Here is a 23,938-nt window from a genome sequence, read left to right as displayed (position 1 = left end):
TCACTTCGTCTAGCAGCGTGGATGTGATGAAGTGTGGATTTGTACTCATCACTTCGCCTAGCAGCGTGGATGTGATGAAGTGTGGATTTGTACTCATCACTTCGCCTAGCAGCGTGGATGTGATGAAGTGTGGATTTGTATCCATCTCTTCGCCTAGTAGCGTGGAGGTAATGAAGTAGGCGAAGTTGACCATTGAGTTAATTACTTAGACGGTAAACAGTGTCCTGGTTGTCCGTTGAGAACTTGATCGCTGATTGGTTGAAATATTCTTCCTCATGCTAAGGGTCAGCTTTATTTTGATGCTGACCAATAGAGCACCGAGCAAGACAATGACCAGTGGGAGAATGCTGGTCAGTTAGTTTATAATTTAGTAATTCATGACAAAAAGTGCGTCCCAATTCGTCTGACAAAAAAATGAAAGTGTTTTATCTCCGATTTCCGATGGCGTGTAGTGAAAAGTGGCGCACGTCGCCCAGAAGACAACCCACGGCAGCCAAAATATATAGATGACGCCGACAATAACTGTAGCTCGTTTACTGGTCATGATTTTTTTTAATGTGAGTGGGAGTAGCCTACACTGCTATGTACCGCTCTATGGGGATGATGGGTGGGACAGACAGCGATACAACTAATCCAAAGTTGGCACAGGAAAACGTGATCTGCCATAAGATATAAAGAAATAGAGCAATGCTATAAGAATAGCACCATCCAGCATACGTATGGGTGCGATCTTGAGCTATTGTATAGAACAGTAAGTTGGCTGGTGAGACAGCACCCATCAGGCACAAAGAGTCCGCTATCGCCAAAGACATCATGAAAATTGCCGATGATTTATGAAGGCCGTCTTTTACTAAGACAACCAACCCCAATGTGTTGGATATCAGACCTACGACACCTATTGTAGGCTTTACAATAAATAACAGAGCGACAGTGACCTGGTCCGCCATATTTTCTGTTAATGGCGAGTCAGTTCTCAGTTTTGCTGTTGGTTGCGTTACATACACACCACTGGCATTGATTGTCGACATTTTGTGTACTTGTGTTGAAATGTAGCTTTTGTATTTTTTTAGCTTAGAAAAAAAAATTAAAATAAATTTTAATACGTTAATAAATGTTAACGAAACATTGCGATATGATTTACAAAATTATAATTTAAAGTACACTTATAAAGAGAAATGCACTTGATTTTGCATTTGATAAAAAAAAATATACATATGTGAATATAAATGTGTCATTATTTTAAAAGAAGCATATTTTGAATGTTCGTTAACTCGTTTAATAATAGTGATAAAAAACACGATCATTTTCGTAAGTGGAGAAATAAAACAAAAATAAAGTTACAAAACGTATTGTTTTAAAGAACTTGAAATTTTGAATGTATATATCTAGTATTTACATTGGTCAAACTTCTAATCATCGGCACTTATTAAAGTACAAGCCATCGGTACCCGTGAATTATAGGCCTATATATTTTAAAATGTACTTGTTTGAGAAAAATAATTTTTGAAATAGTTATTGCTCAAAGCGCAATGTGCTTTACTACACGCTGAACGATATTAGTGACAAAGCAAAAATAACAACTAATTAGCTAAAAAAAAGACACATTTAACATAACACAGGCACACGCTGATTAAGTGACTTAAATGATTCAGTTAAAAATCTGACTAGTCATTACGTTATTTTAAGTAATTTGTATTAGTTTGACCGATAAAATTGTATATATTTCATAGCGTACGTCTTGATGATTAGATCAATAGATCTTTATCTAAATCAAATTTTAATGAAGTAGTTCCTTTCTTTATAATCTAAAATCGGAAGATTCACATATAAAAAAAATGAAGTTTAACTTGGCGTGTCTAGAACGCGCACCATCTGCGTGGTATTAAGTACACTATCATCTCGGCTATTCACGCACCATATAAATTACGGAGAATGAAAGACGTATCTAAAAACACTTAACTAACGTGAATATGACTATTCTTTCAAATTAATTTTTGTAACCCAAATTAGCTAGTTCCATAGCTAAACAAACAAAGATATCTATAAAACAATTAAGGCCTGAAATAGTTTAAAAGATAATTTCATTTTTGGAAGAGATTCTAGAGTAGATAGAGTCTAAATATAGAATCTAGATCTTAGCGTCTGCGTTTAGTTTTTGCGTATATTTAGATCTAGTCTAGAATCTAGAACTAGAACCTCTAGATCTGGAATCCAAATAGATAAAATAAATTTTATACGTTTAGGCCGGAAAAATTGTATTGGATACATTTCATAGCGTACGTAGATCTAAATCAAATTTGAACGAAATAGTTCGTTTCTTTTTATTCTAAACACGGCAGATGACGTCATTAGTTGATGTATAAACATTAGTAACGTCACTGTTTTATGCGTTCTTTTCACAACTACCAAAGCTTTTCCTGTTGCATAATTAAAGCTGTTTTTCTACATTCGAATACGCCTTTATTTTTTTTTTCTTCTTTAAATAAAATTGTAGTTATACATTTGAAACATCTAACATATTATTTTGCGGACAGACAGAGAGAGAGAGAGAGGAGAGAGAGAGGGAGAGAGAGAGAGAGAAAGAGAGAGAAGTGCGCACATGAGCTTTTATATATTAGGATAGAGGAGATATTTTATAGCCCGCCATTATTTGTTCTAAATACTTGGTTGTCATAGGATTTTGACAAACAAATAAGCATGGCAGAAGTGGCTTAAATATGATTGCAATATTCTACTATGACTGCCGACATGACAGTAAGACGAAGGAAATGGCGACAAAAGTTAAAACATGACAAAAAGGCGACAAACTAGTGAATAGTTAAATAAAAGCTTGCAAAATACACTACTTTCGTGAGTCTTTTTCTAAGAGTATGCTTTATACTTTAGCAACACTTGTGAAAATATTTATTTTTAATTAATTTAAAATGAATTCTTTTAAATGAAGTCTTATAAACTAGATATACAGTTTCTGTTTCTAAAACACATAACTGTAAATAATTAGGCACGCGTGATCAATATGGTTATCAAAGAAAGTTAAATTTACGCGAAAGTTGTTTTCTTTACCCCAAGCAATGGGATCTTTCTATTTATTTAACATAAACGATCAAACGTCTTATGTCTTAGAATAATACAAAGACGAATTGTTTGTCCACAGGATGCGTTGTTGTCAAGAGCCAATATCTAACTACCTGTTAAAATGTTTGATTGTCAAAAAAAAAACACGACACATAATGACAATAATAACTTCAACTAGAAAATAACTTGACGAATTGCTCCGATATTGACAGTAACATATAATTGCGTGCATGGTACACACGCACTTAGAGATCAATGCTCGTTGACACATCGATATTTTCGCTCTATATAACAGAAATCGTTAACTTTAGAGACAGTTGTATTACCTTACAATCATCTTTTATCGCGGTCAACTACTCACTCTTCTGTGTCGCACACTTATTTTCCAGGGAACATTTTGATTTCACTTAGTCAAAAACACGCGTGCATTTGTTTTTGCTTAGCCAAAGACATGCATGCGATAACTTCAACCACTAGACCATGTTATCTTATACACGTAAATTTCAAAAGCACATGCATTTCAGACACATGTCCCTCTAATGCTACAACATTAATAAAATAGAAACAATGTATATTAAGAGGACCGTGATATGTCCTGATGATTTAATTTAAAAGGGCAGCGTGTCATATTAAGTGGTTTTGGAGTTTGAATGCTAAATTATGACCTCCCGTCCTCTCTCAATTTATTTCATTCTCTCATTTTTTAATTTTATTCCAACTCTTAATTTCTTCCTCTTAAACTCTTTCTGTAATAATTTAATACAGACACGAACATTACTCGTAGACAAAAGCTTGGCTCATCTCTTCGAACAAACTTTACCTTTCTTTATGGTGTAGAAAGACATTGCTTAAATGATGATGTAAATATGCTATCATGCTAATGTGTTCTTAAAGTTTCCAATATCTACTACACCCGTGTTTGCATTGAAGCACGTAACCAGACACTGCAACGCGTGCATAATAAATTGGTTACAGGAATTGTCTGTATTTCCTTTTCATAGACGAAGCTGATATTTGTCAATGCCTTTAAAGAAATACTTTGCAAAACATTATTCACAAAATTTTTTACATGATGTTAATACTAATCCATGCCGTGGAGTTGCTTCGGAGAGAGTGGGGGGGGGGGGGGGCCAAGTGGGGCTGCTGATTTAGGCCTCTATTTTTTAAATCCATGCATGTACAAAAATAAAGACGTGATACATGTTAATATCTATCTGATACGATAAGTCATTTTGTTACACGAAAACATAGCATATACTGTCAAGTATAGACAAACTTTTATCGTAATTATATATACACAACTCAGGCCTTTTTATTTGTATTGGAGACTGAACTGATCAACTTATCTTAAATCATTTTACCTGCTTGTTACACTTCAGTAAGGTTATATTAATGATTTTGGAGTTGTCTCTCTTTGGTGTGTGTAAGTCCCCAGCCAGCGAGCCTCACCTGCTTGGGGTTCGAACTCGAGACATTTTTATTAAGCAACCGTGAGCTGAACCGCCTCGACCACGCTAAAAACACCAAATGGAGTAACAAAATGCAAAAACATAACGTAGCTATACCAAGAAAACACAGATAATAACAATACACAAAAAGCACAGTATTAACATATGCCACTTCTTTTTCTTCTTCGTTCTTGATTGTCAAGTTGGAAGAAATGACTTCCAACACAACAAAGTATTATGTGTTAACGTCGTATGCGCCATACAGGTCGTTGACTCCGATCTTAGCAGCAACTGCTTGATTTTGGAGTTGTATCTACTAGATGATTACTGTTCCAGCTGTTAAGCCTCATTTGCCCGGGAAATTGAACTCGGGACTTCTCGGCTGCAAAACCGCGAGCATCACGGACCCGATTAGGCGACGCATATGTCATTAAATTGCTACGTAATGTCACATAGACGTTGTGTAACAACATAAAAGATCAGGCAGAAAACGCAGCAAGAAAATATTTTAATTCATACAAAAATCAATGAGCATAAGCGTGGCAGATATAGCTGATAAATTTAAATTGTAAGAGTAAATAATCCTACCCTCTTATTTTAATCCTTCTGACATAACTACAGGAAAAAGATTTTAATATAAAAGACATAGCTAAAGAAGACATATTCGAGGCACTTAATTAAATGAGATTTAAAAGTTGTATTACATTTATTGCATATTGTAATAGACAAAATGTTTACACAATTTAACGATTTGCTTGTCGAAAGGAGTTTATATAAATAATGCAATGTGTGTATATTATATGGTAAGTATCATCGCCTGACAAAATGTGTTATACATTTTTTTTGGCGGCAAAACAAAACGTAACAGTTCGATCTTACCTACTAATAGATTAGAATGTTTATTTATCTATGTATAAGAGCTAATTAGAGAGACTATAAAAACTGAAAAATAAAATCAATTTATATTTTTTTGTGCACAGTAGACTCTAAAGACATCTACCAGTCGAAATACCAGAGATAAATATTAATTTTGTAGCTCTTTGTGAATTGCCTCTAGAAACATCAATAATTAGTGCACAAAACTTTTAATTAAAATAGTTTTCTAATAGTAATTTTCATGTACTCTATATTACGTACATTAACATATGACATTGAACAAGATAGTTGCGTTATATTTTGTTTGTGATGCAGTTTACGACATGATGCGATTAGTCGTGGCATACAGTAATAAAATGACGCTGTAGCTAATGACATGATTTCAATTCAATCGCTAATTTAATTGATAATGACTGCATTTTTTGTGTAATTATCAACAGTTGTGGTTAAGAAGGCAAAATCTGCGTATGCAAGGACTAAATTATTATCACCTTATCATTGTAATATAATAAAGAAAAGTTTGCATATAAGTAAAAAAATAAATTGTCGGCTTTTTGGGTGATTTTTATTGTAGCTATATCATACTTATTGCTTAAAAGTCATACCAGTAGCTCAAAGTAAACACATTAGAAAAGGACACTACATCACCCTATTAAGTATACATCAAACCAATATTTAAATATAAAACCAGCATTTACACATCAAAGAAGTTGGTGCACAAGGTACTTTTTCACATTGGATGTTTACATTAAAAAAATGAAAACACAACATGATAAATAATAACAGAAAAGTAATAAAAAAAGCAATGGAGTAGTAAACTCAAAACTCGTTATGCCAACATAGATAAAAGTCTTAATGATACGCTTGAGCGCTGACAGCATGGCACAGTATACGTAAACACTCTCAGAAACTGGTAACATAATACGTAAACACTCACACAAACTGGTAACAAAAGGTAAATAAAAATATTTTTATTGAAATATCTACACACTTAATTATACAAGTAACACATTATATTTTACATAGCCAGTGGTTTAGCGAGGTCGGGTGTCACCCGTAGCGGCACTTAATGGTGTCAACCCCCAGAGGCGTAGCGACCCTTCCCGGGAACAAACTTTCAATTTTTGATTTGCACCCTACCCTCCTCAAACTTTTGATTTGCACCCCCACCCTCAAACGTTCAATTTGCACCTCTTAAAAGACTATTTAACACTCGAATTAATCACCTAATTAAGTGGAATTATCATTTTTCTCTATATATTTTGCTATGTTTTGTCTTGGTGTCAACCCCCTAAATGGTGTCACCCGGTGCGGTCCGCACCCCACGCCCCCCCCTCGCTACGCCCCTGTACATAGCATAAAATGTGACATACTGAACATATACCTCAGACTACAAAGGCATTTACTTATATTTAAAAAAATATAGAACGTGGGCAATCTGGTGATGTAAAATACAGAAATGAAGCACAGATTCTGAAGAATAGTAAATGTGTTCATACTTTAATCCGTCCAGGTATAAATTTACTAAAAACTAGAACAAAATGGACCACAACAATAGCTAAATACAATTCACAGCGAACAGTAACAACAGAAAAGTTTTAAAAAGCTACAGCAGCAATTTTTTAAAGTAAATATGTCAAATTACAAATCAATCATCCGGCCATAATGCTAAGCTTTATTTTCTGTAACCATATTATTATTTAAACATTGTAACTCATCATCACGATTAATGCAGTAATATGAAACAATTTTTTACTTGATCGTTAGAAAACTTAATCTACAGTGAATTACAAGGCGATAAAGTTTATTTATATGAAATTAAAATAATTTTTTAAAGGATTAAACACTTTATACACTTACATCTAACTCTAGGTTGCAATATAGTTAAATCGATAACGAGTATACGTTAATATAGATAAACACTAGGCAAATAATAGTTACGAGCCGACCCGCGGCGTATCATACGCCGCTATTTAGTTGTTTTATTTTCTACTTTTCAGTAATTTATAATTAGTGAATTCGACAGTAGCTCGTAACGACAGCTTGGTGTTTCCTATCGTCTCCTAGAAGAGAATTATATATATATATATATATATATATATATATATATATATATATATATATATATATATATATATATATATATAGATGAATGTTACACAATATGTTTTACTAGGTTTAATCATGCACAATAAGCCGATTTGCGTTGTTTAACTGGTTAAAAAAAATCCACGAACATGTTACAAGTACAGTATGCCTATGGTGTCATACATAAATGACGTCACGTTTTTTGGACTCTACAATCATCCCCCCCCCCCTCTCAAACTTGCAGTTTAATATTTCTTAATTTAAAACATCGATATTTTTTTTCCAAAATCTTGTCTAAACTCTGTTGGTGCGACGCCAAACCATCTGAACCTCCGCGCACCCTAATCTCACACCGTCACAAAACTACGGACCCCCATCCCACATACACGTGTGCCATCATTTATGGAAGACCCCTATATAGTTGTTTGTTTTTAATGTTTAAGATATTGATACAACGACTGGAATAGTAGGCCTATTGTATATTTAGGTTCGTTGAATCAAAAATTATAGTAACCGACAAGAAATAAAGGAATTAATTGTTTAAAAAATACTAGTGTAGCCTATATATTGAAATGTGAATACAGCTGTGTTTTAACAAGTCTTTAATAAAAATAGGTTTATCTCAGTCATTTAAACTTATACGTTTTGCAATTGTAATGGAAAAACTGTATTAAATAAAATCTAAATAAAAGAAAACTGCAGTTGAATACATAACAGATTCGTTAAATGATAGAAGATTAATTAAAATTGTAATTAAATAGGCAAAAATAGTTCATCCAAACAAAAATTATAATTACACTGATGTTATACCCAATGTAAACAGTGAATTATATGCAACCAGTCACAAACGCGTCTTCCTTCAGCAAAGTTTCTGCAGACGGTCTTTCTGCTGCTTCAAGTCTAAATGTTTTTTCTAGAAACTGTTGCAAATAAATGGATGATTCTACTGGTAGATTGTATTTAGGTTTCTCAAGATTCGCTCTTTTAAATATTACATTGACCGATGCAGTAGTTGAGTTTGGTGGTACGCCTGTTACCATCTCTACAACAGTGCTTCCTACACTCCTGGTAAATTTCAAGTTAAAATATATGTTAAAACAGTGACAAATATAAGCAGGTAAATTGTTTAACCGATACCCAATAATGTAAAATGATATTAATAGTTGACAAATTAAAAATAAGTATTCCTCAACGTTATACAATGCAATTGTTTAAAATTTTTATTTTAATTTCAAATCGTGAAAAAAAAATTCCGATTTTGATTATTTCACACTGTAAAACGAAAAATATCCACATATTATTGCTTGAATTAAAGAAAGTGTTTTTATAAGTATTAACAATGCGTTTATGCACAAAAATTACAATACAATTTAAAAGATTTATTTTCTCACCATATGTCCAGGCTAATTTCATATTTAAATATTCTCCCTTCAGGGCAGTTAATCATCTCTGGGGCCATGTATCGAGTTGTGCCCTTTTCTGCTTCAACTCCTTCTTCCTCGTTTAGTATTGTCGACAAGCCAAAGTCTGTTAGTTTTATGTTTGCTTCATCAGCCATCAGAATATTGTTGCCTGGTGAAAATATGTGTATTTCTAGCATATAAAATACTTTAAAAATAAATCGTAGTTTCATAAAACGCAAATTGGAATAGGGTATATGGGATATTGTATGGTGCAGAGTGATGTTATTTTCGGAACGTTTTAAATGGGATAGCTCGATATTTTCTGACCAAGAGTTACAATGGAAGGAAACGCGGCAAAATGGTTTATAAAATATAGACGTCATTTAAAGACGACCCTTTAGGACTAAATTCTACGTTTAACGGAACAATAAATAGTTTTAAACTATTCGTTAAATTTGCTTGTATATTAAGATATGTTTTTTCGTATGTTTACATTTATGTTATTATGGGTAACCAATAAGACTTTTACGTTAAGTTTTTAATTCGTGAGAAACAGTTACGTTTAAATAATAGTATTGGTGATTGGTAGGCTAGTATTAGTGCTAATGCTACTGTTAATAAAAACATATGTCAAAGTTTTAAAATATATAGCGATTGCGTCATTTACTTTTCGCTTCATCTTTCAATATTCGATTTATTAAGATCTACAATCCTTTCAAAAATTAGCAAGACAACTAGACAATATGATGTAAATATAAAAGTGGCTATAGTTTATACGCAAAAAAGTATCCCAGTTATGTACAGATGTCTTTAAATACTATTATCAGTAAAGTGTTAAGTAAGTTTCAATTATTCGCTTTAAAAACCGACTACTATCTTGGCCAAAGTGCCATTATCAATTAATCGACTTTCTGTGACGAGTTGAACCAAATAATATGTTCATTTGTTTTACTCATGTGCAAAAAATTTGAGTTGGGGATAAAACTGAGGGTAAATATCCTTAATCCCACACAAAGTCTATACATTGCGGTTGGTTATTTTGATGCGCTATTCATCTAATGGCGACAAAACATTTAAATATTTAACAACTGTAATTACAGTTTGGGAAAAGTGGAAAGTGTTAATACACTGCTCAGAAAGCGAAGGTATTTTTTTTTAATTTTTAACATTTACTTATTAGAACTATTACTTATGTTTATAAGTATTTATAAGCAAAGCATTTTGGAAAATATAGTGAAGTAGATTTACTAAGAATAGGGAGGCTGAAAATGTTTTTAACATCGACACTTTAAGTTAATTATGGCGTATATCAGTTAAGATGAAATGATGATTTATGTAGAGTTAATCTTAATCAGTATAAGCAAAGTCTAATTAACCTTATATTGCTAAAAAATAAACAAACAACAAAGTTTCTTTGTATTGACATTAATATCTATGTTACGACTGAGTTTAAATTAGAGTTTAATTTAGTTGTATTAGCGTCTATATCGTCTGAGAGTGTTGATGTACATTTAGATGACGGCTATGCATTGTGTATTAGTGCCCTAGTTTAACTTTCTGACAAAACTTTATATGTGAATGTCTGGTCAATTGACGTTAGGTTTTAATAATTCGTTTTATTAAACTGAATTTTTTTAGTTTGCGTAATAATATACTTAGAGGATATTTTAATTGTAAAATACAGTAATTTTAAAACATAAATATAGTGAAGTAGATTTACTAAGAATAGGGAGGCTGAAAATGTTTTTAACATCGACACTTTAAGTTAATTATGGCGTATATCAGTTAAGATGAAATGATGATTTATGTAGAGTTAATCTTAATCAGTATAAACAAAGTCTAATTAACCTTATATTGCTAAAAAATAAACAAACAACAAAGTTTCTTTGTATTGACATTAATATCTATGTTACGACTGAGTTTAAATTAGAGTTTAATTTAGTTGTATTAGCGTCTATATCGTCTGAGAGTGTTGATGTACATTTAGATGACGGCTATGCATTGTGTATTAGTGCCCTAGTTTAACTTTCTGACAAAACTTTATATGTGAATGTCTGGTCAATTGACGTTAGGTTTTAATAATTCGTTTTATTAAACTGAATTTTTTTAGTTTGCGTAATAATATACTTAGAGGATATTTTAATTGTAAAATACAGTAATTTTAAAACATAAAGTTATAAAAAAAAATTACATTAGAATGAGTTTAAGGCTTCAAGCTGGAATTCAGGTTCTTTTTTTATACTGCATTTTAATGTACGAAGGAATTTACTTTAAATTTAAATATATAATTTTGAGTTATCACACCAGTTGTATATATATATATATATATATATATATATATATATATATATATATATATATATATATATATATATATATATATATATATATATATATATATATATATATATATATATATATATATATATATATATATATATATTACCGATGCACTTTTATATTACATTTTACATCTACGATATCTTAACCCTTTGAGCCCGCCAGGCCGGTAAACCGGCTTCAACATTAGGCATATATGTCCGAAAAGCCGGTTTTCCGGCCCGATGATCTAGCGTCATATTCCTAGCGGCCGTCATACCATCTAATTAAATATAATTAGCGGAAGACTGACTAAAACTGCGCATATGTATTTTTAGTGCGTGATTATGATTCTAAACATAGATTTTAGGAAAAGTGAAAGTGTTTACATTTCGTAGCAATGCCGCCGAAACGAAAAGCTGAGCCACAGCCGTCGACTTCATCACATAAAGTTGGTGCAAAAGATGAAGCAAAAGACCGAAATATCAACAAAAGAAGTAGAATGACTGAATCTCAGGCAATACAACTACTTATTGATTCTGATGAAGAAGATAATATTCCTGGGCTATATTATGATGATAGTGACGTTGAATTTGATACTGAACTCAAGGACATTGAAATTGACAGTGACAATGAAACTGTTCAAGTAACTTCTGATGCACGTGGTGCCAAAGACAAAGACTTGCCGAAACGAAAAAAAAAACTGTTTACTGGTGCAAAACATGCAAAGTTTTTCTTTGCATTGGGTCCGGCAGTGATAACTGTTTTGAAAGTTATCACATAAAAGTGGACTTCTGGCGATGAACTAGTATGGCCAGGTATCAATAATAACAAAGCAATTACTAATTGTAAATTAGTTTCTTCTATGTTCTATCAAAACAATAATTACGTGTTCGTTTTATATACATTGTTCTGTTCATACATTGTAAAAAAATTAAGAATTTCAGAATCTTGCTGAATTGTTGTTTGATCCTGAGTCTGGATACCAAATTTGGTCTGATTATCTCAAACGGTTCAAAAGTTATAGGCAAAGTTAGAAGCAGATAAGTGAAAATTGGTTTGGCCCTGGGAGCTCAGGAAATAGGAGAAATTAGGCCAGGGAGGCCAGGGCTCAAAGGGTTAAGTAAATGATATTTCTGCAATCCTCACTAACCATTTTTCTAATAACGCATAAAACGCCAAAACGTTTATATATTTGTATTTATAATTTTTGCCTGATTAAAATAAGTCCTCTATACTCCGGATGTGATGAAGGACTGAGGAGTAAAACAGTGAAAACTGTCAAAATTTCAAGTTATTTTTGTGCAAGATTACAATACTTTCTCTATACTTCGAATATACGAGACAGTAAAAAGCTGCATAAATTTACACAAAGTTAATTTGTAGCCAGTTAAATTGAAATGATTACATCATTTTAGAGTTATTGCATATGAAGAAGGATGAGCCTGAATTAATAAGTTGGCCTTTTTGTTGATATTAATATTTGATCTTTAAATGACAGGGCACATACATTTTTGTCGTTAATGCCAGTAATGCACATGCAGTCGCACTCAGAAACAATCAAAGCGTAAATACTCATATGTATGTGTCTTACCTTTAATGTCTAAATGCACAATTTTATTTTCATGCAAGTATTTAACGCCTTCAAGAATTTGAATTGTAAACTGTCTTGTCAAAGCTTCATTTAGTCTTGTGTGTTGTTTAACAAAGGCAGTAAGTGTACCCTAGGAAAAATGTTAAATTATGTTCAAATTCAATTAAAATATTAAAATATATAATTTGAAAAGTATTATTCAAGACAATTAACAGAATGTTGCTGATCATATTGTTGTCGTGTGTTTGAATTAGCGTATTGTCAAACATGCATATTAGATGTAATTAATTTAAAGAAAATTACGATCAAACCTAACATTGCAATTTTTATATAAAAAATATGTTTTTTTCCAATTTCTTACAAAATCATTGACGTAATGTTCACATAACAAGCAAAATTGTAGTATTAAACTGTGTATTGTGTTTTTTTATATATAAGCTATGTGACATACATGTATGATTAGTGAGCCCGTAGAATAGTGGGTGTCGTTTAATTTATGTTTACCTTGTAATTGTGTATTTGTTGCTAAAAGTTTTGTAAACACATAGTAGTCACTTTATTAACTGCTATAGAGTGTATGTATTGCATATGAATAAAATATGCGTATATATGTTAAGATTACACAAAAAACTCAATCGCTGAAAATTAAACACACACTTAAAAGCTTTGATTAAAAAAAAAAAACAACGATCTAAATGATACATTAAATAGTGTCTATGACATTCTCAATTATTTTCTATAATTTTTCTAATTAAGCATTGCAATATTTCTTGCAAGAAAAATTTTAAAATATTAGCATTTTTAATTAATTTTAGTAATTCTTAAAAAAATAACGTAAGTATTATCAGATTTAGCATACAACTTTGACGTATATTTTAGAATGGTTATTGAGGTGCATGTCTAATTAAATAAAAATATTGTGCAATAATTAATGCATTTACCATTTTGACAAACTCCAAAAATAACAATAATTCAGTTTCGGTTTTTTGAAATCCGTGAAATTGTACAATCCTCTCCTGTTTGAGACTGATTAATATCGACGCTTCTTTTTGAAAAGTTTCCTGAATAAAAAGATTTTATTCTTATAAATGTGTACATACAACTCCCAGGATTAAATTTAAATGTGTTATGTAATAGACATTTAAAATTTTAGCAATAGCGTAAGTTTTTTGTAAAATATACTTAATAACACCTATTTTGTTGTAAATGATCAATATAAAAAACATATTGTTATGATGCATGTTTTAACTAGAGATTGTAAATTAAAGTAAGTAAAGTTTCCTTTTCAAACATGACGGTCTATGGGTCAAGTGAAGTAGAATTAACTTGTTTCTGTGACCTTGGCATATGAAGAGATAGTATGAAGAAATAGTATGGTCAGCACTATGCCCAGCCGCATTTACTTTCCCTAACTTGAGTTAGGTACCTATTAGATTCAAACTCGAGACTCTACCGCTAGACCACTCTGTCCCTAGAGATTGGCGCAAGGTGAATGCTGGTGCGAAGGGTATGTTGAACGTGTTAGAAGGATGACACGGATTGAAAGATAGTGACGTTTTTGGGTAGAAACTTGGTTGCTGTGCGTGTGTGAGTTAGTCTTATCTTGATCATCGTGGTGAAAGGGCGTATGCTGACCCGGTGACTCAAGTTGGGAGATTGATTCTAGAGATGTTAATGCAGATGAAGATTTTGAGTCCAATACCATAATAAATTAGAAGAAGGAGAATCATCTGTTCGTCTTAAATATAAGTTGTCACTTGGTCGTCCAAGGATGTGAAATGGCACAATGATTGCATAAGGTTGTCATCTCAATCTCATCATAAGGTAGTGATATATATATGGTGTTGAATCAAATGGCTCAAACCTCTCACACAGTCGCAACACATATAAACAGTGTTTACATTAATGTGTGATATACATTAGGTGTTTGATACTAAGTAGTAACGATATCCCACCGTGGAAAGGCGATCTAGTTGAATAATCAAATTTTTGTGTTTTTTATTTTAACTTTGAACACTTGAGCTGCCAACAGCTTTTAAAATGTTATTCTTGAAATTACAACTAGGCCAACGTTTTTTTTCTGATTCAAATTTATTTTGATACACTGTGATATTTACCATACATTTGTCTGTGCCACTTAGTTTTCGCAACGTTTTCTTTGCAACAAATTGTACATCATCAGGCTGGTTGATATCGATGACAAAGTGGACGCTACCAAAACCTCCCTGTGCTAACGGTGTCGGAATAATTTTAAATTCTGTCGGAAACTCGTCAGACACTAGGAATTCTGTAGATAAAAGTATAACATTATTATATAATGTCATGTAACCAAAGAAGTAATATTTACTTGTGCAAGAGGTTGTTTTTAGTTATCAATAGTAGAACTGTATTATTTATACAGTACTAAATCAAAATTAAAACTGTTTTTTCATACATCGCCAACTCTCACCTGCTTTGGGTGGTAATCTTCCTGTTGCACGTCCCGTTCTCCATCGTATAGAATGTACATTTGCTGAAATACTCCTGTTATCCATGCTTAATGATTTATTGAACAAATCACTAATTAATGTTTCATCTCCTATCATTTTTTTACACGCCTCCGGATTTCTACTCAAGTCTTTAAAACATTTTGTAGTAAAAATATGTTCTTCTATATCGTCATGTTTGAGAATCTCTTTGAGGTCTGGAAGGCATGGTATGATCTGTTTAGTTAAAAAAAAACACACACAATGTGTTTTAGATACACGGACGTAAGGAAAAAAAACTTAGTATATTTTTCTCAGACAGCATATTAAAGTGTTCAACCAATATACATTTTGTTAATAGAAACAAATAACTCTGACGTTCTACAATAATTGACATATTACACAATGTTATGTGAAGTATTCGCTAATACCCTAAATAATAAACCAACCTGGTTCAAGTATTGATCTTGCTCTGTAAATTTACTCAGTCCTTGAAGCAGCTCAGAATATTGCCATTCAGATAGTTCCTTATCCTCCCCTTTTACCGCAAGAAGTAACTTTTCTGAAAAATTCCGCACATCAAAATTACACACACCGACATGTTTGTTTTAATTGTATTCATATGGTCGCTTTATTTACTTTGATTCGACAATAATGTTGGCTGTATAAATATATGTATTTTTTAAATTTTAAAATTGTACTGAATTTCAATAAACATTTACAGAAGTTTCTTCCATTACAATTAGAATCTAAATAAAGTAAATATTAAATGATCTATCATAAATATTTAGAAAAGGAAGGGAGCGTATAGGGATATATATTCTGATCTATACATTTTTTTTAAAGATAATTAAAACATGTTTTTATTATGTGAAATTTGTAATACACAGATCTAGTCTTAAAGTTTACTAAAGTAAAACAATAGAAATTGTAGCATACTATTACTAAAACTAAATTTGTAATAGGATACTATACTACTGGTAATAGGATACTATACTACTGGTAAATAATGTTATCGACTAAATGAACCTGAACAACATACGAGTACATTACTTAATAACAACAGTAAAAATAACAAGCAATACTCAAAATGTATTACTGACAACACTGTATGTGCAGCCATGGTTGCTGTATCGTATATAGGCCTACTCATTATATAACATTTATTTACAAGAGGGAAATTTGGTTTTTAGTACCCCTTTAAAACATAATTTAAAAAACAAAACGTCAAGTCTGAAGAAAATGTTTTTTTTTTCTTTAAATTAAACTTTATTGTAACCCAAAAGCATTTACTATATCAACGCATAATGATTGAAAATAGAGGCGTATTAATACAAAACAAAAAATTATACCATTAGTTGGCCAAATAAGTACCACAATGCGATAGAAAATACTTTTGTACTAAAAATACGTTGCTATAAAAATAAACTAATTTATTTTAGATTTCTATCACGTGCATGTATTGACATAATACGCATATATAAGTATTATTCAAACCATTTTTATCCACTGAGTATGAGACTAGTACACAACAATTACAAGTTAAACATTGAATCATATCTGTATAATGCCTTCATCACACATGAAGCAGTGGTTTGCTCTTTTTAGACTTGCTACATGATTGCTTGAATTATTTTCTATACTTGAACTTAAATTGCTTGTCGATTTCGTTATTTGATAATTTGGTTAGCTTGACAATTTATTAATTCTACTGCTATATGTGCATATGTTTTTAGGATCTAGATGTTTATATCTCAAAACTTGTTTCTTCTTCTTATAATTCCTTTATCCTTGAAATGCATAAGCACGGATGAAAATTGTTTTCCTGAAATATAATTAGTCTTCGTCAGAATCAGTGTCTCAGGTAGTGTTGCAGATATCTGAGGAAATAAAGCAGGTAGTTTAATATTTTTGTTACAAAGTTAGAAGCTTATAAAATTCGCACCGTACCTTGTACCTGCCTTATCATGTAACAATTTATCAAATTAATTCGATCAACACATAATTTTTTACCAGCCAGGAAAATCAAAACAAAATGTATTTAATAATGTAAAAGCTTTGATTTGTCGGCACCTTAGAAAAAAAAACCAATTTGCACGTATCTTCTGCAGCCTGGCACAGCTAGAAAATCAGTCTAAATATTACATTGAACAGTGACTAAACACAAAACACTCTGACTTACCATTTCTTGTGTACGATGTATTTCACTATTGTTTTGACATCACACCGATTGCTTCATCTAAAAATAATTCAGCGCGTTTCTTAGATTTGCTACAGGTCTAGTTAAGTGAAATTAGGGTTGTACGAGTTTCCCACTGGTGCGTATTGCCCAACGCTAAATGCTACTTTGATTATTTTAGAAGTTGTATGGGACTGCACCGGATCGTCTTTTGCGGACTTATTGAGGGCATCAGAGCACCAGATAGATGACATGGTATTGTCGAAGAGAATATCACGGTTCCCCTACAACCCTGACAGATGTATAGGAGGATAACATAGCTGCTCTACACAATATAATCAAATATATATATATATATATATATATATATATATATATATATATATATATATATATATATATATATATATATATAATGGTTTTATGGCAAATTATTTTTTGACTATAATATCATAATGACTATAATATATCATGATATATATTTTGTTCGTGAGATAATTTTTTTAAAGATCATTTGTCTTTAAAATCATATATACATATATATATATATATATATATATATATATATATATATATATATATATATATATATATATATATATATATATATATATATATAAATATATATATATTTAAAATGTCTTAATAAATAAACATTGAACATAAAATTAATTATTTATATTTATTTACATTATATTTTAGATGTAAAGTAAGAATATTCTTCATTATGAGAGTATAATTAGATGTACCAGTCATAGCTTTAGTTATTTCCAAAAGTGTTATTGAATAAATGTTATTCACTTTGATGGATATATGATTGGAAGATAACTAGACGTTTGAACCTAATTTTCGCTTTTAGACACCATGATATGGCTAACGTATATAACATTGTTGGTATTTTTTAGCTTTCAAAAACATTGTAATCATTTATTAGTAAATATTAATTGATTGCGATTATTATAATCTTAGTTTTAGTACAATGTAAGTTAAAGCACATAAATTAAACCAACTGAATGAAATACGATTTCGCTACATTATCCATTCTTGGTATGTAATTTTGAAAAGTTAGTGCACATACTATTGGCGCAAAAACTATATAATATACTTTCCATCTCTATTTAAAATGTATAATGGTTGTATTCTATTGTAAAAAAAAATGTCCTTCAAATGTGTAGGGAATTTGGAACAGGACTGTATTTCACATTGTAGAAACTCTTACATATTAAAAAAAATCTCTTTGATAAATAGTAATTATTGCAACATGATTAAATTATTTTTATAATTTGATTGGTAATGAAAATTTCAATTTTTAAACGGTTTCTCCGTCAATATAGCATGTAGGCCTACTTTAAAAATCAAAACTATATATATATATATATATATATATATATATATATATATATATATATATATATATATATATATATATATATATATATATATATATAGCAAAGAGGTCAAGTGCCCTATAGGGCACTTCCCGGCGCCGCTGGCGCGTCAAATTTTGCACGATGGTGCCTTGGGGCGATAGAACACGAGGGCCGGTGACGGTTGGCCGAAACGTCTACGGAGATGGGGTCAAAACTGACCTCGACTGACCGGCGCCTTATATGGGCTACATTACGAAAAAAAATTTCCTCCGACGACCCCCCTTGAAATTTTGTGAGGTGGTAGGAGAACGCATTGGGTTGTCACAAAAAAACTCTCCATGTCCGGGAAAATTCGTTAAATGGGTCAAAACTGACCAGTCGTATTTCCCTATATAATCTTTGTATTTTATGGAAAAACAGAGGGTGATTTCAAAACGGATTTTAGGGCACTTACCCTCTTTACATCTGGCTAGATTTTTTGCATTTTGTCATTTGGTCTATGAACAGGGGAGGTAAATTTTTAATGTAATAATGTTTAATTATTCTGTATACTCTTTTCAAGAAAAAAAACAAAAATCATAAAGTATAGCATTGTTTTAAATAAATATTTTGTTATAAATTAAGTTTTGCATTGTACTGAAATGTAATGATTTATTGCTAAAGAAATTTATTATAATATTTGATTAATACTATTAAGAAATCCCTTGCAGTTCTAATTACCGTGCGAGTAATAAGTTTGCAATATTCCATCAATATTACAGTAGCATTAAATTACTCCACTGTATAATTTTAGGCTCTAAGCATTTAACATAGCAGCCAATCACCTGTTAAATTATCATTCAATTCCTCAATTTTTTTTGAAAACCTAAGCGAAGCTAGGCAGTATGCCTAGTATATATATATATATATATATATATATATATATATATATATATATATATATATATATATATATATATATATATATATATATATATACAAATATATATATATATATATATAAATTAAATATATATATATATATATATATATATATATATATATATATATGTGTGTGTGTGTGTGTGTGTGTGTGTGTGTGTTTAAAGCTAGGCAGTAAGCCAAGCGTAAACGATTTAGCAAATTTGAAAGATAGATTATTTTAAACAGAGTTGCTATTTTTAAATTAAAGTGTGTGGTACTAAATTTTTCGAGCACGTAGGGCGAGAAAAGTTTAATTTTTTTTATTCAAAAAAGGTGTTATGATATTATAAATGTATACTTTACAATATTAGTTTAAAAGATTTAACTGTAAATTGAAATTTATTAAATGAAAGAAAATAAAATGCAGTGCAAAAATATGAAAACCAATTACCTAATACCCATTTTTCTGCAATAAAGCCTGCCTCGATTAGCAGAAGTAGAAGCTGTGATATAAACCAAGTCTTTTTGCCCATGGATTTTGTGCTCAGTACAGCCTAATGAAATATAATATTAACAATATTTATTCATTTTACATTTATTGTAAACGTAGCAAGCGACAAATCGAAGTTGATATTTGATACACATATTTCATATTATTATCTTTTCTTTTATGTACCCAAGACACATTGGGCCGTATCAGAAAGCTCCCTCTACTTTTGTCGGTCTCCGGAAATTTTCCTGGTAGTCCCCCAACACAGACCTGCTTCTGTCCGCTGCTTTTTCACGTGTACCTTCACTTCTCCCTTGGCCTTCCCCACTTCCTTAGTGCGTCCAGTTTAGCGCAATTTCTGTTAAATCACCTGGATTTATTCGCACGACGTACTCCATCCAGCGTCATCTTTTGTTTTATTACTTCAGAAACTGCTTATATTTCCATATAGCTTAGAAGTTAAGCTAGCGAATGCTTTTTATCCTTCCCAAGCTCTTAGTTTGGAAAGAGTCAAGTGATCTGCTGGTAGCTGTTATTTTACCTTCCAGCATTTGCTGCCTCACAGTAAGATGCAAAGGACATTACTTTTGAAAAAGTTTTCATTCCATCTTCTAGGATATTCAAATCGATCTTCACGTTTTATGGTTGCATAGTCATGCTTGGCTGTAGAAATACATGTTTTACTTTCATCGGAGCAGTCTCTTTCTTAATAGTCAATGCTGTCTAAATGTATGAAATTGTTTATTCCCGTTACTTGTGATCTGTTTATTTTAACAGGTTGTTGACAAAATGTATTTTGCTTCATAACTTTGTTTTTTCTATTGAGTAATTTGAGTCCAAATAAATTAGAAAAAATAAATAGCTATTTCGTTTTTCTTGCGTATTTTTTTGACTACTGGCTAGTAGATTTATGTAATCTGCAAAAGCCAGGTTCTCTATGCTAGTAGTTTGTGTTTATTTGATGTATCTTGCTTTGTCTGTAGTTTGTGTCATCCATTACAAAATTAAAACACTGTGGGGGCAGAACAAATCTTTGTTTGACTTCTGTCTGAACATAAATAGGTCAGTGGATGACATTTATGATTTTTGTTTGTAGAAAATCATGCCATAGATGACATTCTTATTTAAAATAGACCAATGTTGTGTAATGTAATCATCGATATTTAGACCAACCGTCGACCACATACATCTTCACTCAAGAACTGTTAGACTGCTGGCGTCTTGTGCCATAAAATGTTTGAATATGACACATGAAGATGGAGAATAACGACCCATTCTTTGTATTTCGTCCCCCAGGAAACAATGTGTTTTTCTAACATTTATAAAAGTCAATCTCGTAAGAATAAAAAATAACAACAAATATGCATATTGATTCTTATTAAGAAAAACACGTAATATAGGATTTGGTATTTGCATAAAGTATAAGTTTTATAATTGGCAAAATGAATTAGAGAAAACATGAAAAGTAATATTACCAAGGGCAGTGTAGGCAAAAAAAAATCATTAGATCCATATTATTCAAATTTTAAGATAAAATCAACTATCAACATACTAGACAAACATATATTGATAACTTGTTACAAAATATTTGTCTTGCGCAGTGTAGTGGAACAGTATCTGGAGTGAAATTCGTCTCTCTACATCAACTACCATAGATTTGAAAGCATTTGATAACATCCACCATCCATCATTATGGAAGATACTAGAGCTATATGCGACATGAAAATCAGCAAAGTGAATGGTTCAAGGTAAAAAGAGGAGTCAGACAGGGCTGTGTTATCTCACCTGTCATCTTTCTGGTGGTAATAGACTGGATTATCAGAAGAGCCACTGAGGATAAGCCAAGAGGAATTGTTTGGGAACTTACCAACCACCTAGAGGACTGTGACTTTGCTGATGACTTGGCTTTACTCTCACATGCCCAAAAAGAAATCCAAGCAAAAACCACAAAAATAGAGCATGTTGCTAAAAGCGTTGGGCTAAAGATAAACTCCTGAAAAACCAAGCTAATAAAAATAAAATCCATAAGTGCTCTCAAGACCTTTGCAAATGGAGCAGAGCTAGAAGAGGTCGAATGTATGTACCTCGGCAGCTATATATCAGCAAATGGCAGCATGGAGAAAGAAATGGCCACCAAAATAGCAATGGCAGCACAAGCTTTCAACAGACTCGCTAAGATCTGGAAATCATCGTCGCTGCAGCAGTGAACTAAAATAAGGATTTACAAGTCTAATATACGTTCTGTAGGCCTACTCCTCTATGCTGCAGAGTCATGGAAACTAAACAAGAACGAGAGAGCCGACTCAAAGGATTTGAAAAAAAGATCCCTCCAACGGATCCTCAAAATAAAGTGGGACCACAAAGTCTCGAACAAGGCAATATGGCGAAGGACAGGATTAAACGACATTGTTTCAGAAGTTCGAGTGAGGAGATGGAGATATCTGGGCCATGTCCTACGCATGAGAAAACTCCGCAATATGACGCTGAAGTGGACTCCGCCTGGAAAGCGAAAGAGAGGAAGACCACTGGGAACATGGAGGAGAGAGATGGAAGAAGAAGTGCAGGCTACTGGCAAGACCTGGCATGAACTAAAGTGGCTCGCCCAGGACAGGGTGGAATGGCGGAGATTTGTTGTTACCCTATACTCCACAGGGAGTGATGAGGATTAAGAATAAGAAAAGAACAACTTTCATTATTTGATTTGTTTATTACATATTAAACCTTAAAATTGATACAGCTGTTTTTATTCGATCAAAGCGTCAAAAACGCGCATGTAAATCAAATGGATTAATTACATAGAGTTAACGGCTGGCTAATCAGGTTATCTCATTTTAATAATTTTTGTTATGATTTTACCTTTTTCTAGGTTGTACAGAATCTTGGTTATCACAGTTCCCAAACATAAACAAAAATTAAAACTTTAAATTTTGTATTTTACTGTAAAAATATCAAGCCATATGTTAAAATGAACTTACTTCGGTTGTGTTGCTACTAGTAAAATATTTTTTAGCACCTTCCCTCCGTGCTATGTTGTGTAGAGTAAGGATTACGATTTTTGTAATAAATCGGGTATTTGCATTCTGAAAACAAAATGTATTGTTATTAGTATTTCAATTAATTATATTTCAATAATACACTATTCAACTATGATATATATATATATATATATATATATATATATATATATATATATATATATATATATATGTGTGTGTGTGTATGTGTGTGTGTGTGTGTGTGTGTATAATGTAGGCCTATGTACCAAAAAGAAATTCTATAAACGAGAGAAAAGTACATGTAGAATGATCTTACCTGAACATATTGGATTGATTGAAGAAAGTCAGTGAATATATTTAGGATGTTCAACTCGGTCAAGCGCTAAATACATAGACATGTATTACATAACTATACACTGGCTTAATTTGCATGTTTGAAAATATATTTTTATTATTTTCTTTCATTTATTCTAATCGTGTCGGTCTTTCTTTATTCAATTATGATACTTTAATATAACATAAAATAACCATTACCATAGCGAAATCTGAAGAGTAATGACTACCATCGCACAAAAGACTCAACATATCACGGACTAAAGGCGTTGTAAAACCTGGTGCTGTTGTATCGAGAAAGTTTTCATCTTGTAAGTATTTCATCGTCTCGTCTGAAATGAAAATCCATCAATAATTTCCAACAGTCAAATGTCGCTGTAATCTACATATCTCATGAAC

The 23,938-nt window shown here is 31.6% G+C and overlaps 1 protein-coding gene across 1 annotated transcript in view; it reads right to left on the bottom strand.

Moving 5' to 3' along the window:
* Positions 1 to 7,540: 7,540 nt before the first annotated feature.
* LOC131928781 (uncharacterized) overlaps positions 7,541 to 23,938 on the bottom strand; it is a 28,602-nt gene continuing 12,204 nt past the window's right edge. The window contains exons 5-15 of the mRNA XM_059284909.1: positions 23,741 to 23,871; positions 23,523 to 23,588; positions 23,186 to 23,290; positions 20,172 to 20,274; positions 15,718 to 15,830; positions 15,253 to 15,505; positions 14,921 to 15,090; positions 13,745 to 13,864; positions 12,804 to 12,933; positions 8,879 to 9,059; positions 7,541 to 8,552 (exon numbers count right to left, since the gene is read on the bottom strand). Coding sequence (XP_059140892.1) covers positions 8,315 to 8,552; positions 8,879 to 9,059; positions 12,804 to 12,933; positions 13,745 to 13,864; positions 14,921 to 15,090; positions 15,253 to 15,505; positions 15,718 to 15,830; positions 20,172 to 20,274; positions 23,186 to 23,290; positions 23,523 to 23,588; positions 23,741 to 23,871 — 1,610 coding nt within the window. The 3' untranslated portion in view covers positions 7,541 to 8,314. The remainder of the gene's footprint in view (positions 8,553 to 8,878; positions 9,060 to 12,803; positions 12,934 to 13,744; positions 13,865 to 14,920; positions 15,091 to 15,252; positions 15,506 to 15,717; positions 15,831 to 20,171; positions 20,275 to 23,185; positions 23,291 to 23,522; positions 23,589 to 23,740; positions 23,872 to 23,938) is intronic.

The sequence above is a fragment of the Physella acuta genome, unplaced genomic scaffold (genome assembly GCF_028476545.2).
Source record: "Physella acuta isolate Inbredline_101_S28 unplaced genomic scaffold, ASM2847654v3 ptg001547l, whole genome shotgun sequence".
Lineage (NCBI taxonomy): Eukaryota > Metazoa > Mollusca > Gastropoda > Physidae > Physella > Physella acuta.
This window is presented reverse-complemented; position numbering and strand designations above follow the sequence as displayed.